Raw genomic sequence first — 17,147 nt, forward strand, 5'->3', positions numbered from 1 at the left:
ATAATCTGTGAAAGGACAGAGGATTATGACTGGGCTATCTCTGTAACCCTTCTGAGATATGTGCCCTGACTTAACTTCAGCTCTCATATACTGCCTCTGCCAATAGATCCAGCTTGTGTGCTGTCCTACAAAGAAATTATCTTACATACTCAAAGGTCTATTGGGGTCTTTTTTGGGGTTTTGGGGGTGTGGGGTGGGAGTCGTCATGATACATTTCACTTTGCTTCTGCTAATGCCAGGGTTCATTCAGTAATACCTTCTCCTACAGGGAATTGCAGATCAATAAGTTTCAATAAAGAAAATGAATAACGTTATTATCTGACACAAGGATGGAATTTGTAGTTCCCTTAGGAGTCAAAGCTTTTAAAATCAATACATTTCTTTTTGCCATTATAGAAATTGAAAATGTTTTTGAAAGTAGGTGTTTTAAATATGGTTAAGTATTTAAATAAACATTAAATGCTTGTTGTAATAAATGACTTTTTTTTGCACTGTGTTGTATGTGATGATATTAGACCAATGTTAATCTAAATCTCACTCACTGAAAATCAGCAATGTCTTAAATGTATTAATTTGAAATATGCTTCTCATTCATCTTCAGAATTGACTAGACCCACAAACTATTTAAATTTCTCATCAACTTTCCACAATGCCAAAGGACAGATATCTCCAGTTCATGTGGAGAGGAGAGTATTCACTGAAGGACTGGAACAAGAATATGTAAATGTAAGTGTAAGTGTAATGTCCAGCAAGTTTGATTCTATTGTACTATTTTATAGTGAGAAAACAAAGCAACATTGAGCTCATGAACATCTCAAAGCTTCTTACTGCATTATTGCTGCATACAGTCGATGAAGCAATACTTGGAACTGAAGGATTTCATCTTGAAACTTCAACTGATGCCAAATTCAAACAAAGGCAGCTCAATCACAAAGCCAAAATACATGTTTTCTAACTCTGGTCTTTCACAGACATGCTTGTTGGTCTCATAATCATTAAATCCAAAACAAAATGTGTAGCGCTAGAACATCAAGACTAAATTAGTAGGGGAAAACACAGGCATAACAAGCTTCCTTTAAAAAATACATGCTCATACTAAAATTGGACATTGTGTTTATGCATCAGGCAATATCAGCTAACTGTAAATAACCGCATAACAGCAGACAAAATACGTCAGCATAGCAAGCAAAAGTTGTATAGTAGATTTCTCTCATCATTCATCAAAATACTAACACCTCAAAATACTAACATCTAACTGAACAAGTTATTTGTGCACTAAGGTTTTACAAACATTGCATGATGTGAGATGATTCAGAGCTAATCAAAGTGAACCCTGACAGCTTTATGCAGGATTCCTTTAAGCCAAAAGTACCCTGCAATGTCTCTAGCTGAAATGATTAGGGTTAGCTTTTAATGCAGAGGCAACAAGGTTGAGCAGGAATTTGTGTAATCCTTCAGAATCTGGTGATGACATTAGTGGCAATAATCTCTGCAGAAATCCTGCAAAAACACAGATTTAAGGCAATGACAGTCCAGCTTTTAAATAATTATTTTGAGCTTTAGTGGGCCAAAATTCTAAATCAATCAGTCTATGCCGGCCGTGTCCAGCTGTTCAAACAAGTCTTAATACAACATTGTGTCTGTTTGACGTAGTTTTTTAAATGAAGGTCAGATATGCATACTGTAATAGATGTCTTCCACAAAATGCCAATTATTGGAGTATCAAGTACGATATTGTGATATTGATATTACCATCTGACAGCATCATCCTGAACTCAACTTTAGCACCAAGATCAACAGGAGACAAAGCAAACAAAAAGTAGTTCCAATTCAGTTTTGCGGCTGTGTCACTGAATCGGCGCACACGTGGATATGAATATGAACAGGTCTTACCGCAGTCCTGACAGAGCACCTGACTCACATCCTTTCTGACAGTGCGCTTAGTCTCCACCGGCGGGAAAACTGCCGTGAACACCGACGTGTCGTTTGTGGCTTCCATAAAGAACATGTAGCGGATCCCGGCGCTGAGCTGGAAACATCTGCCTCCTTGAAACCAGACAAGAGACACCACAGAGTCCTTGAGCAGCCCTCCCGCCTTCACCTGCCACACCTGCTGCACTCTTACGCGCACCTGGCGCGACGCGTTCTCCGGCGACTCACTCCCGTTCCGCGCTTCCTCCTGGAGCTTCCCCTCGAACACGACCTCCGCGCGGCGCGCCAGCTCCTGCACCGACGGCACGGACGGAGAGCAAGCGAGGCTTCCGCTCCGGACCACACGCGTCCACAGCGACAAACACACCGCCGCTCCACAGAGAGCGGAGACCGAGAGTGAACCATGACCCGATGGCATCGCACGCATCCTCCGGCTCGTTTCTTGAGTTCAGCGGGGATGAATTCAAGTGGAGCTGTGAAGCGAGAGTAGCTTGGCTTCTGTTGGCTCCTCAGCTGATCGTATTACAGGAGGCGGAGTGAGAGATTTCCCACCTCAAGGCGACGGAGGACGGGTTGTCGTGTCCTGTGTGGAATTACCGGCAGAGTTCCTTATTCAATTAAATGTTCAATTAAGTCGCAAGGGATTTGAGTCAAAACTAGATTTTAAACCCACACACACACACACACACACACGTTCGTTTTTGTGAAAAGTATATCCCATAGGCCTAATCATTTTTATACTACAAACTGTATGTGCTATGGCCCTACACCATGGGAGCCCAACCCTGCTCCTGGCGATCGACTGTCCTGAAAAGACTGTTTGATGAGGGTTGGAGGTAAACTTTGCAGGACAGTCGAGGACACCCCTGCCCTACACCTACGACTTACCCCATTACTTATATTAAGGTAACTTAGATTTTTGGGCAACACTGAAAAAAAGCTTTTGAAACAAAATTAACAAAACAGCTACATTTTAAAGGCAGCATTCAATACATTTTTAAACCATTGCTTGGCCAACAGAAACCATAATCAAAATGAAAGTAGACCTAGGGTAGAGCGCGGGGAAATGGCCCCCTTAAGGACTGTTTTAGTGACACTAACATAAATTAGAACCCAAGTAGTTTTCATGTTAAATAAATAAATAATTTACTTTAAACGTTTGCAGTTTTAGCTTGAATTAAAAACTGAGGATTCTATAATCAGAACAGAATAACTACATTAACTGGCCATTATCCACTGAGGGCATTTTTTCCCCACTGACTCTTTGAAAAAATAATTATGGCATCTAAAAAAATATATATTTTTATGAAATAACATCTAACATGTTATTGAATAAGCATGTGTCCTCAACTCCTGAAACATTGCTTTCTCATATTTTAGAGGAATTAATGCAATTTATGAAATAAGTCTTTTAAATCTGTGTGTGTGTGTGTGTGTGTGTTTTATTCAGTAACTGTAACTAATTACACTTATTTTGTTACTCCACAACACTGTGCATAACATACAGTATAAAAACACCTGACAGTTATCGGACATTTCTGGACAGTACTCTATTTGAGAAATGTGTGGTTTAAAATGTTGTAGCACCTTTCACTGCCAATATTCCTCTTTTATGGCAACTCTTGTCAAAATGTTGTCAAGAAAAGCATCTATTTGTACATTAACTCAAAACCTTACAGTTACTGATATACAAAACCTTGTGACAACTTTAGCAACTAGCCCCAGACTCACTGGAACATTTGGATGTGGCCCAGCTCGTCTGATCCAAGATTAGCTTCTATGAACTTCAAGTGGCCCCACCTGGTGAGTTCCCAAAAATGCTAATTATGTATTAGATTTCATGACTTAATTTTATAAGCTCTTTAAAATGCTACTCATGTAAAGTTTCACATGACACAAATTATTACATTCAAAAAAACATTTAAGGTGAAAGGCCAAGTAATTCCACACAAGATTTTGCGAGGAAACAAGGTAGCCAACATCATGATATTTGGTCAACTTAAAACTAAAGAGCAAAGGAATAGGAAAGGAATTTTTTTAAATTAATTTAATTTAATTATTAAATATTAAAACAGTTTCTTCTGCATAATATTTATTAAGAAAAATAAAAATTCTGAATTGTACATACCATTGTACATATTTCAGGAGACAATAATAAGATTAATTAGAACCATACTTTGAAAAAGTTGTTCAATGAGGATAAGCAAACATTTTCATGTATGAATTTGCAAAGAGTCCTGAGCTTAACTCTATTGAAAGCCTTCAGGATGTCCTGGAGTCGACTTTTCAGAGTGGTTTGACTCCCATTATCAATACAAGCTCACTGCCAAAAATGAATAAAACCCTTGATGGAAAAAAATGTTATGGACAGGCAGTATATATAACTTATGATCAAATTCTCTAAACATATGTATAAAGGTGCACTCAGCCAAGCTCATGTCCAAAAATTAAAGCACTTGACAGAAATAAATGTTAAGAATGTGCAAAAAGAACAACTTCATCGATTTGAAAACACACATACTGCAAATGTTTACAACACAACCAAATAAAGAAACACACTGCAAATAGAAATAAAGCATGTACAAATGAATAAAACACCTCTATCGGTGTGACAACACATGTGCTGCAAATGCTCACAACAAAGTCAAATAAATAAATGCACTGCAAATAAAATTCTTTATTTGGTTGTGTTGTCATAGCGTCTGCAGCACTTGCTGTTAAACTGATGTTTTCTTGATTTGCTGGTGCTTTTTTATTATTGTGTTTTCTTAAGTTGTAGCATTTAGCACTCTCTCTAAGCCACGGTACATAAAATTGCTTTTTTTTTAGACCATGCAGTGTATATAATTTGTGATCACATTTTTTAAATTTATGTTCAGAGGTGCACTCAACCAGTACATTTTTTGTATATATAGATAGATAGATAGATAGATAGATAGACAGATGTTCTGTAAAACCCTGTTTTTAAAACAGTACTACACAAATAACTTCAGACAATCAAATTGGAGCAAGACCAATAAGAAATCCTTGCTAAGGAAAGTTTGTTCATCAGTAATGCACTACTTTCATTATGAAATGTTAATGTACATTAAATGTAATTTAGAGCACTGAGCTGACAGCATTTCTTCTTGACCATTCAGATTTATGTTGGATCATGACTCATGGCACTCAGATGTGAGTAGTTACAAACCTTTAATTATTTGATTATTGTGGTTACATTTGTATTCAAAAATTAGCCAGTTGTGCTTCATTGTGGCACAACGAAAGCAGGACAGAGGCAGACTTAGATGTGCTCAGGTGAAGACAGACTTCCTACTAAAACCAAACTGACAGGTTTTGGTAATAATGTCGAGGGACAGATATTTGGCATGTTTTAAGGCTCTGTTGTTATGTGGTTATTTAGCACAGAGCCATAAGTGGAATGGACTTTGCAAATTAACTTTTACAGGACCAGGACACAAATACTGCTTTGCGAGTGGTCTGCTTCAGTTACGGCAAGCATAAGTCAAATAAAGTCAAATAAAAATCACTCCATCACTGCGAATACCTAACTGAAATTGCATCAATACTGTATTAACTACGACGGTTGTTGCTGTTTATTCCTTTCAATAAACACTGAACTATCAAAATCGGGAGTTGCACAGGATTCTGGGAGTGTTTCCATACGACAGGTGAAAGTCGGTAACATACAGCTTCAGGCAACTCACAGACGTAGAAACATGATATGTGCAAATCGAGGAAGATTCACTAACTTGTGTGTCAGTCGGTAAGAAATCAAGCTGGTTGCAGACCACAAGCTTTTCACAACAGAGAACAAATTCAGAAAATTAACAAGACATTCTTATAGAATAATATATATTTAGGTTATTTTAAATCTTATACAAAATATCAAAACGTACACTACACAGCCTAATAAGTATCAAATGAAAAGTCCTTTCTTCTTTTTGGCTTTCTTCTCGGTCATGGCAGGTACTGAAGTGTTTGGTCCTTCAGTCCGGTCAGACAGTTTTTCTCTTTGCAGGCTGACTTTCAATCTGTGGAAACATAGAGAATCAGCCTGTAGTTAAGTCTTACTATTGTTTTTTTAAAAAGCTGACATACATATTACCAAATATTTAGCACATATTCAGTCTTTTCCAATGATCAGTTCATAAGATGTAAAATAAAAATAAACTATAGTTTGGTGACCAATTATCACTATTAACTAACTGCTTATTAGCATTCATATTACTAGCATATTAGCAGGTTAAAGTACTTATAAAGCACATTCATCTTAAGGCCATTGCACACTTGAAGATCACTGCATAAAATAAAAGCAACCTCACGTTTGCACACAGGTTTTGGTCTTCTTTTTAATATGTGGCTTTAGTATAGTAAAAGCATCAAACTGACCCACTGATATCCTGAAGTATTTTTTTTTTTTTGATCATTAAATTTAAATTTAATTTAATTTATTTAATTTAAAACTTAATTTAATTGCTGCTAAATACAAACATCAGCTGACTAGATAAAACCTGGACTAGATTAAGAGCTGTTTGTGTGCAAAACAGAGCTGCACAAATCTGGATAAATTGAGACTTTTTTTGATGCTGGTTTCTGTAGTTTCTTGTATAATTCTGTAGAAAATATGTCATGGAATTTGTGAATTAAATGATTCAAAGACTTACTCTAGATTTAGATTTTAGATTTTGAATGAATTGCTTTAATGAATGATTCAAATACAAATATATCTAAAAAATAAACGATGTACACACTGGAATCAAGCATCCAGTTCATTAAGGATGCAATTACGCAATTGGAATTGATTTCCAGCCCTAGATTTAACAGATCACGCTTCAAAGTGAAAAAACACATTTTCAAATTTATCCATTTGAGAGCTTAGTTTTCGTTCACAAAACTGCAGAATTAGCGTGGATGGCCTAAACAGAGAGAAAAATATGTTTTAAACAAAGGCCAAAGTAAATTTGATTCATGTTGAATTTCATTGCATTCATCCAAATGACATAGCCCTTCAACTGTGCAGAGGGTTCAGCAAAGTGACACTTCAAAACCAACTAGTGCTGGCTTACAGCCACATTACTGAGAATATGTTCAGCGTGATGGTTTACATGACACAGACAGCTGCAACAATAGAGGAAAAACCCACACTGCCCACCATCGGATTATCGTCCATAACTATTCTTCTTAAGCCATTCCTGCGTCTCTCCAAACTCCAAACTTTTTCCTAGCCAGCTCTTCTTATTTCCCTGTTTTGCAATCTGTCCTGTATTCATGCTAAATCATTTGTGGGCAAGGGAACATCAGGAGGGAGGGTGTGTTTAGAGACGCCCTAATGATCCCATATTGATCTACAGGCTTGTGTCACTGCAGGACAAAAGAGCCATGATGGACGTGCTCTTCAAACAAGCTTCTATCACCATTAGTATCTATGTTAACAGGTCAGATAGATGTGCGCTAAACAGTCATGGCTAGAATTTACTGGAAAAGTCCTTAACTGCAAATACAACATTTATATAATATATTAGACTTTATAAAAAGCAGCATCATTACATTGTGTCAGTAATATTCATAATTCCATTTCACTTCTTTCTTTTTTTACTTTTATCTTGACAATAAAGATGACTACAACCTGTCACACCTCCTGGACATCATCCTGCACATGAAGTGCACTGACACAGGTTACACCCTTATGACCTTAGTGGCTTTGAGCTTACAAGGGAAGGTATCGGGTAATAGTGTGTGTCATGGGTCAAGCAGAGGTTAAAGACAGTTGGCTCACGCTAAAGCAGTGCACAGTGCTTATCACTTTAGGGGAGGCTGTCTGATGTCCAATCATTTTAGCAGACAGGGTTACAAATAAAGTTTTAAATCTGTAGGTGTCATATTCATCAAAAACTATTAAATCATGTGTCACAATCATACGTACACAGTGTTCAGACAGTACTGACTAATAATAAAGATCAAGTAGTTTACACAGTCTAAATCTTTCTAACTCAAATTCTATTTTCGATAAGAATTCCTTTCATATGCCCAATGTCTGCTAAAAATAATAAAATAATTTGCTTAACCCAATACTGCTGTCAAAATCAAAGCAATACAGGCAACACTTTTTCCCATTTTTCTCCCCATAGTAATAACGACTTACTCCAAACTTTGAGCAGTAGTGTATTATTCTTTGAATTATGTGTTTGAGTAAATTAATTAGTCCAGTTCTTTTAAAGCTTAGCAAGAACATATCATACCTTCACAGGTGAATCGCTGAAGAGATCTTGCGTGTCTTTATCCAGGTTACCCTGATTCCAGGAGGCCAGATCCATTCCACTGCTCTGAGGAACTAGGTCACATGACTTCAGACAGTAATCCTGTACACACCGACAGATGGACACCACACACTCAACACTGATCAGCATTTAGAAGACCTAGGACATGCTGTAGAGACTATATCTCTCGGCTGGCCTGGGAGTGCCTCAGTGTTTCCCCAGAAGAGCTGAATGTCTGGGTGTCCCTACTGCTGCCCCCGCGACTCGGCCCCAGATAAGCAGTAGAAAATAGATGCATGGATGGACAGTATTGCTAGGTAAGCATTGACTAAATAAAAATTACTCAAACAAAAAGTAAATCCTACAAATATTTTTTTTAGGTAGACTAGTCCACATGATTTCAGAAACAATGTATGCACATATGCAGACAAACTCACAGTGTAATAGGCTCTCTGATACAGACAGATGTGAGTCACCTGTGGCATGGGAATACTGATGAAGAGGTCATCTTCACTCATGTCCATGGTGTCTGCCTCATGCTGTGACTCTCCAATCACATGTTTAACAGCAGGTCTGTCTGCACTTGCTGGTTTATCCTACAGTGATGACACATATCTGTTAGCATCAGATCCCTGTTAGCATCAGATCCCAACTCATGCACCTGCTAATAGGACTATTACAGAACATCACCTACACAAGCATAGAAGCAGTTATTTGCTAAAACATCCATAATCATTTTTATAAGACATCTGCAGAAAAACAATCAAAATCTAGTAAAGCGAATGATCCCGCACCTGGAGATGGGCTAAGAATAAATAAAGTAGGTCTGCCATAATCTGTCTAAAATACAGCAGATGTTTTGTCAAAGTCTTAGTCTCCTGAAGTGTCAAGACACTGAGAGACTCCAAGAGCTCAACAATTGCTGCCTTGAAAATGCAAGTCTTAATGCACAGATGAGATCTTTGGCTCATATCCAAGGGATAATATAAGGGATAAAAAAAGAAAACATAATAATTTACATGCTTATTTGTAATTTCTTTAGGTTTTTTATATTTATATAAAAAAGGTATAAGATAACACCTATTTTCTTTTCCTGTCATTAATGGGATAATTTTAAAAAAGTCATAGTGGACTAGTATTTTGATTGAATTATACCACAATCCAGACACAATGAAATATTCTGCTCAGCACAGAAGAAGAGGAAATAAATGATAAACCTTTACACAGAGACAGCAGCTATAAATACATTTTTAAGAGTGAAATCAGTAAGGTTAGCCGCTAGCAGTTTGTTACAAACAAATCAAATGTGTTTTCAAACGACAGCACTGTGCTGACCTCTGCTGGTACATTTCAGGCAAATATGAATATTTTAATAAATGAGCTCTTGGGAGTTCATAGTGACAGGAGTGAAACACACCAGTGGCTCCATCCAGGAGATCTTATGATGTGCTGTGAATGAAGCTTCTCTCTGGAGTTCATAAAGTGCCAGCCTTATCAGGAAGCTACTGACATCTTCAGGGACATGAGAACGAATCACTTTAAAATCATTCAGATCTGTTCAGGAATAAAACAGAAATAATGTTATGGTGTGCCCTTGTTACAAATGTTATGTTGTACTGTAATAATAGACAGTATCAGTACACTATGTGTAATAACAAGAAACTAACCCTAAACCAAATCCTAACCCTTATAGTAAGTACATATTTACTGTATAATTAAATGTATTATTCAGTAACTCTTTTTAAGGTGTCCTTGTTACAGGTTACATGTATTTACTATTATAAATAGCTATAACCTAATCCTAATCATATATAACAATTAATGTAGTTAATGTAGTTACTAGGAACTTAAATGTATAATTACACTGTAACAATGACTTCTTAATACAAAGTTTAACCTTTAATGCATTTATTAATATAAATTCAGTACAGAGATGCAAACAGGTAAGGGAGAAAAAAAGAATACCCACAGAACTTCTATTCAAGATATTTAATTGACATGTTCATTTGTAGTTACTTTAAGGTATTTAAAAAAAAAATCATTAACTTACATGTCTAAAACTAAGTGATTTAATATATTTGGTCCAAATTCTATGTTATAAAAGATTAAGTGTTATGCAGGCTACAGAGCTAAGTGTAACTGACCGAGAAACTTACTCATGCAAAAACTCCTGATAAATCTATGTCTAACTCTGCATGTGTTTTTCTATGCTACAAAACACATGAATAAACTTGTGGTTTTGGAATTCACAAACATACAAGAACATTCTATCTATCTAGAACAGCAAACCTTTCAGCATTTAGATGAGAGATACTGGATTTTGGTGAAATGCATTTAACCTGGGCTGATTGAAGGAGAGTTGATGCTTTTTCTTATGGTGTTATAGATGGACTCTGAGAGTCCAGCTCTGTTCATGTCCACAGCATAACCCATCCTCTGAGCCTGCAACAGATGAGACTCCACCACTGCAATAGGCAGACTGCGAGCATCTGCTACCTGCCTCTAAACAAGACAACACACAAATCCACATGTAAAAATAACTGCTTCTTCAGGATCAAACCAAATTGGCTTCATCAGGGTAATTTTGTTTATCCTTAATAAAAAAATAAATAAAACAAAACATTAAAACCATGCTCAAATAATAAAAATGCAGTTAAATGTGTTAAAGGCTGGTAATAAAGATAATAACCACAAAAGTATTATTAAAAGTGTGAAATTATTGGGAAAAAACTCTGGGACACATTTTTATTATTATTGATGACAAAATGAATTATGCATAAAAATACTGCTAATCTATTTTAAAATGGGATTTTTAGCAATGTCTTGGGTAATAATTTAAGGTACTCAAAAGGTACTCAAAAACTCATCTAAAATAACTTCTCTCCCATTGATTCCTTTCTCTATAATATTGTCCTATGTAGCATTTGAACCAATCAGACACAGCTATTTGTTATATTTAACAAATAATATTTAATGCCCCTTTCATCCAACCAAAAGGGCCACTAAAAGTGCAAGTACGAAATGCACCTTTGAAAGGCAGAACAGGCCTCAGGTTCTGTGGCAACCCACCTGATAAACCTACTTACTGCTTAAAGGTAAGTGGACAGTGCAACTCTGACTCATAATGTCTTCAATGGACTTTCCTCTTAATTCACAGGGAAACCTTTCTTTGAATGAACATGCATATCCTTCAGGTCATTGCGTATCTTGTTATTGTTCTTGTATATTGCCTTAGAATCTTTACTAATTTGTATATTAACCTCCAGTACAGTGCTTGAGAACGAAGATTCATAATCTTCCCCTCCAATAGTGAAAGTCACTACTGGCTCTCTGACCCTCAAGAGGTGTGGCATCCACATAGTTTAAAAGGCCTCATGTCGTTGACCCGGCTAGAGCTTTTCATTCTGAACACTGGAATCAGATTCTCGTCTTCTGGTGACCAAGTCCCAGAGCCGGAGCATCTACACCTGGTGGGCATCAACATATTGAAGTCTGCGCGGTTCTTTGATACACTGATGAGGATATTAAGATGAGGATGTGAATTCCACTGCCACCCTTAAATTTTTGTGCTAGGTCTTGCAGCCATGACTTTCCATTGAGGCTTTTTCTGGTCTAACCAGTAATTGTTAATTTTAAGCATTGACTAAGATTAATTGCACATTTATTAAGAAATCATTCAAACCATTTAAAATGAACCATTAATTAACTATAGCCTACTAAGTGCTTAAGTGCACACACAAAACTTGCCACAGCACACCAGCAGAAGTGATGATTATGAATGGGTCAGTGAAACTGACAGGACGATCTCAATGGTCCCCCTATAGAACATAGTCAGGATGGGTGGAGGAAGATGAGCTTTCCTCAGCCTCCTCAAGAAGTAGAGGCACTGCTGGGCTTTCTTGGTGATGGAGCTGGTGTTGAGTGACCAGGTGAAGTTATCCGCCAGATGAACACCAAGGAATTTGGTGCTCTTGAAGGTCTCCACCTTGGACCCGTCAATGGACAGCGGAGAATGGTCGCTCTTTGCTCGCTTGAAGTCAACAATCATCTCCTTTGTCTTGCCTTTGTGAGCTGCTGCACCTCATCTCTGTATGCTGACTCGTCGTTCTTGCTGATGAGACCCACCACGGTCGTGTCATCAGCGAACTTGATTATATGATTGGAGCTGTGCATCGCTGCACAGTCGTGAGTCAGCAAAGTGAACAGCAGTGGACTGAGCACACAGTCCTGAGGGGCTCCAGTGTTCAGTGTGGTGGTGCTGGAGATGCTGTTTCTGATCCGGACTGACTGAGGTCTGCCTGTCAGAAAGTCCAGGATCCAGTTGCAGAGAGAGGTGTTCAGGCCCAGCAGGCTTAGCTTCTCTATAAGTTGCTAAGGGATGATGGTGTTGAATTCGGACGTAGTTTCCCTTTGAGTCCAGATGTGAGAGGGCGAGATGGAGGGTTGTGGTGATAGCTTCGTCCGTAGAGCGGTTTGGACGATACGCAAACTGTAATGGGTCAAGTGAAGGTGGTAGTTGAGACTTGATGTGCCTCATGACAAGCCTCTCGAAGCATTTCATCACAATTGGTGTGAGTGCGATGGGACGATAGTCATTGAGGCACGAAACCACAGACTTCTTAGGCACCGGGACAATTGTAGTTGTTTTGAGGCACGTTGGAATGACAGAGCTGCTCAGAGAGATATTGAAGATATCAGTGAAGACATCAGCTAGCTGCTCTGCACACTCCTTTAGTACTTTGCCCAAAATGTTATCTGGTCCAGCAGATTTCCGTGGGTTAACTCTATAAAGTGTTTTCCTCATGTCAGCTGTGGTGAAGCAGAGTACTGGGTCATTGGTACGAGGGGTGGACTTCCTCACCGTTGTTTTATTCTGTGCCTCAAAATGTGCATAGAAGTCATTCAGCGCATCTGGTAGAAGTTGTCTTGTAGTTGGTGACCGCTTGAATGCCCTGCCATATGCGCCGTGAGTCACTGCTGTTTTGGAAGTGGCCGTGGATTCTTTTAGCATAAGCGCGCTTTGCTTCTCTGATAGCTCGGGACAGATAGGCCCTCACTGTTTTTTAGGACTCCTTTTAGGGCTCCCGCTCCTTTGCTCTGAAGGCGAAGTATCGCTCCTTCAGGAGAGCACGCACGTTAGTGTTCATCCACGGCTTCTGGTTAGAACGTGTGGTGATGGTCTTGGAGACGGTCACATCATCAATGCACTTCTCGATGTAGCCAGTCACTGGTGATGTGTACTCCTCCAAGTCAATGGAATCGCCGTTGGTTGCAGCCTCCCTAAATATTTCCCAGTCAGTACATTCAAAACAGTCCGGAAGAGCAGAGATGGATCCTGCTGGCCAGATTTTAATCTGTTTCAGAACCGGTTTAGAGCGTCCGATGAGTGGTTTGTATGCTGGAATCAACATAACAGAAATGTGGTCTGAGTAGCCGAGATGGGGGCAGGGCTCCGCGCGATATGTGCCGGGAATGTTTGTGTAAACAAGATCCAGCGTGTTCGCTCCTCTCGTAGCAAAGTCCACATGCTGATGGAATTTAGGGAGCACTGTTTTGAGATTTGCGTGATTGAAATCTCCGGCGATGATAAACAGTCCATCGGGGTGAGCATTCTGCAGCTCGCTAATAGCTTTGCACAGTTTGCTCAGAGCCTCCTTAGCATTAGCACTGGGTGGAATGTAAACTCCGATAGTGTAGACTGTGGTGAATTCCCGGGGTAGATAAAAGGGTCTGCATTTGACAACAATGAACTCCACTAGCGATGAGCAATAGTTGGATATAAGCACAGAGTCCTTACACCATTCCGTGTTGATATAAACACACACGCCACCGCCGCGAGTCTTACCACACAGTGCGGCATTTCTGTCGACACGAAATGTGGTTATCCTGGTTAGCTGAATGGCAGTGTCCGGAACTCTGTTGCTGAGCCACGTTTCTGTAAAGACAAAGACGCAGCAATCCCTATACTCACGCCTTGTAGCTCGGTGAAGTTGAATGTAGTCCATCTTATTGTCGAGTGAACAGACGTTGGACAGAAAGATGGAGGGGAGTGCCGGCCGGCTAGGGTTAGCGGTTAGCCTAGCATGGACACCCACCTGTTTACCATGCTTCCGTTGTCTCGAACACCGCTTGCGGCGTCCTCTTCCCCGGCCTTCGGCATCAGGAGACACCGAGGACTGAGAACCTGGTCCGCACAGCAAGCCGAGGTCCCAGAGTCCGTGTGCAACGTTGTCGCTCAGTTTAGATATTACGTGGTTTCTGAGCAGCTTCAGTGTCTGGTGGTCGTATGCGCAGAACATCGTTGGTGTCCATGCCCTATGAAATTTTGGCTGAAGCATACAAAATTTAGTCTTGAACAAACAAAAACACCATTTTGGTTCCGTAGTGGCCGCTGTGCTGCTACTGCGCGCGCCATCTTGGATCACACTTGGATCAAGAACTTTCAGAAAGTGTGTAGAGGCTGCATTGATGCCGCTGCGTCAAGCAGGAATCAGAGTATCAGCCTACTTGGATGATGTTCTAATTTGTGTGCAGTCACAACAGCAGAAAAAAGGATACAACAACTCTATTTTCACATTTGACGAGTCTGGAGTTCAAGATGAACCAAGAAAAGAGCTGATACTACCCACTCAGGAGATACAGTATCTGGATCTCAGACTGAATTCAGTGCTATATCGAGCATTCTTATCAGAGGAACGCATCCAGTCATTCCACAGCTGCATTTCTTTTTCAGAAAAGGAGATTGATTCCGCTCAGAGTGTGTCCGCTCAGGTTACTGGGGCTGACGGTCTCTACAGTCACCATAATTCCCCTGGGGCGGTTGAGATTGAGAGATTTTCAGAGCAGGACAGCAACTAAGAGTGTCTATTGGGCTGACAATTATCTAGGGAGTCCTATTTCATGCCAGCAGGTTTCTGACTGGGTAGTAGATGCGATTGTAATGTGTTACAAAGATGCAAATTTACCACTTCCATCTCGCACCCACTCAACTTGTGGAATTAGCGACTTCCTGGGCTATATTCAGAGGGGTATCTTTTTCTTTGGTGAGATATTATTAAATAGATGTGACAGATAGCTCATTCAGTGCTTAGAGTAGGAGCTGTGCCTGATGTGTAATGTAATTCATTCAGGGTATTCTAACTGATCCTGATTCGGTAGTATACACCTTGTGCTTGTGTTCACTGTATTTTACTGGGAAGTGCATCATGTTTGCTCATCATGCAATACAATCATGTTCACTTGTTGTCACCTTCTTGCGTCTGTTCATACAGATTTACCTGCAAATGTTGTCTATAATGAGATACTGAACGAATGTTAGATAGAGAACACTTGGTTACGTTTGGAATTGGGGTTATACAAGTAACCTAAATTTTTTAATTGGTATGATTATACTAAAAATATTATCAGGTCATTTCAGATATTCAGTTAATACTAGCAGCTGATATAAATAATTGCAATTAATCATTATAATTCCAACTATTTATATACATTCCCATGCTACACACATTTATGAAATTATTATTTGGCAACCCCAACTAATAGTTGTGCTGTTGTAATAAAAAAAAAATTCTCAGACACCATTGTTTTGCTATGTAATAACTACTTTTATGGAGTAATTCAACATTCAACAAATTGAATATAATAAAGCATGATAAACTGTGCAGATACCACATTAAAACAGAGTATTGAATGTGAATGTCGTACCATGCTCTTGAGCTCCATCTGAAACAGTCTGTATGTGACAGAGACACTGTCAGGTAGAGACTGACCCACAGAACTGTATTCACAGCTAGACTCCGTTTGGACAGGTGCAGTAGAGCTGGAGGAATCATCCACCTAATTCACAGAACATTTCATTATTATACAGTATAATACTTCATACTGTGCAGTATCAGCCCTGTAAGCCCTGAGCCGGTCAGATCCACTATAAAACAGATATGTGGTCCTGAATAACAGACAGGTCAATCCGGTGATCTATTAACAACCTCGACATGAAACAGCTGTTTAGCTGCTACTATATATTTCAATGCACAAAACTTTAGAAAATGTACATGTATATATTTGTATTAATATAACTCATATGTTAAATATAATTTTGATTTTGATTTAAATGTAATAATTAGTGCTGTCAAATGAATAACTGCATACAAAATATTTTTTGTTTACATAATGTGTGTGCACTGTGCATGTATTATGTATATATAAAGACACACACATACAGTGTATATCTTGGAAATATTTACATGTATATACATTCATATTTATACCTTTCATACACACACATACATATTTCCCTTGATATATAAATGCATGTGTTTCTATGTATATATACACGTTAGATACACACACACACACACACACAATAAACACAAAAACTTCCTGACATGACTAATTAAATTGTTTTTTGTATATTATGTTTATAATATGGTATGTTTATCAGCACACTTCATCTGTGAACTGACCCTGAATAGTCGATGTTCGTATCCAACATGATCATAACATGATCATCTTGGTGGCAAGGATTTAACTCATTAACTCATTCCAGTTGGTACTAATTAGATTTTTGCATGCTGTGAACATCATGGTTGCTGGGGAATGGCTAAGAGTCCTCATAAAAACTTGATATATCATCTATATACTATCATATTTGCTTAACTGATCTGGCAAAACCTACCAAACATAATCGTTATGAAGATAAGGGACAGCTTTTTTAGTGAATATAAAGGCAGTGCAGTGTGGCCGGCTAAATGTTAACTAAGTTAGCCTATCTTTTAATAAACAGATTTTCCATGTGTGTTAACGTGAATGTTTATGACTGTCAAATGTCTGTCCTTAGTCGGGGAAACCCCTACTGCAAACCCATTCATGCATACAATACAGGATAACTCTAAGTGCTTAAAGGTGAAATGGATCATTTTATGTTTTGTTACATTTCTTATATTCTCCATGCTTAAT

At 38.7% G+C, this 17,147-nt stretch overlaps 1 protein-coding gene across 7 annotated transcripts in view; it reads right to left on the reverse strand.

Moving 5' to 3' along the window:
* Positions 1–5,107: 5,107 nt before the first annotated feature.
* The window catches only part of LOC122353167 (Werner syndrome ATP-dependent helicase homolog), a 44,116-nt gene continuing 32,076 nt past the window's right edge, over positions 5,108–17,147 (reverse strand). For 5 of the 7 annotated variants that reach the window (XM_043251103.1, XM_043251099.1, XM_043251098.1 and 2 more), the window contains exons 31-36: positions 15,897–16,028; positions 10,532–10,694; positions 9,610–9,746; positions 8,630–8,788; positions 8,175–8,294; positions 5,108–5,966 (exon numbers count right to left, since the gene is read on the reverse strand). In XM_043251103.1, coding sequence (XP_043107038.1) covers positions 5,931–5,966; positions 8,175–8,294; positions 8,630–8,788; positions 9,610–9,746; positions 10,532–10,694; positions 15,897–16,028 — 747 coding nt within the window. In that variant the 3' untranslated portion in view covers positions 5,108–5,930. Of the gene's footprint in view, positions 5,967–8,174; positions 8,295–8,629; positions 8,789–9,609; positions 9,747–10,531; positions 10,695–15,269; positions 15,470–15,896; positions 16,029–17,147 lie in introns of those variants that run through there. The other 2 variants (XM_043251100.1, XM_043251104.1) reach the window with 2 other exon arrangements.

The sequence above is a fragment of the Puntigrus tetrazona genome, chromosome 10, assembly GCF_018831695.1.
Source record: "Puntigrus tetrazona isolate hp1 chromosome 10, ASM1883169v1, whole genome shotgun sequence".
In the NCBI taxonomy this organism is placed as follows: domain Eukaryota; kingdom Metazoa; phylum Chordata; class Actinopteri; order Cypriniformes; family Cyprinidae; genus Puntigrus; species Puntigrus tetrazona.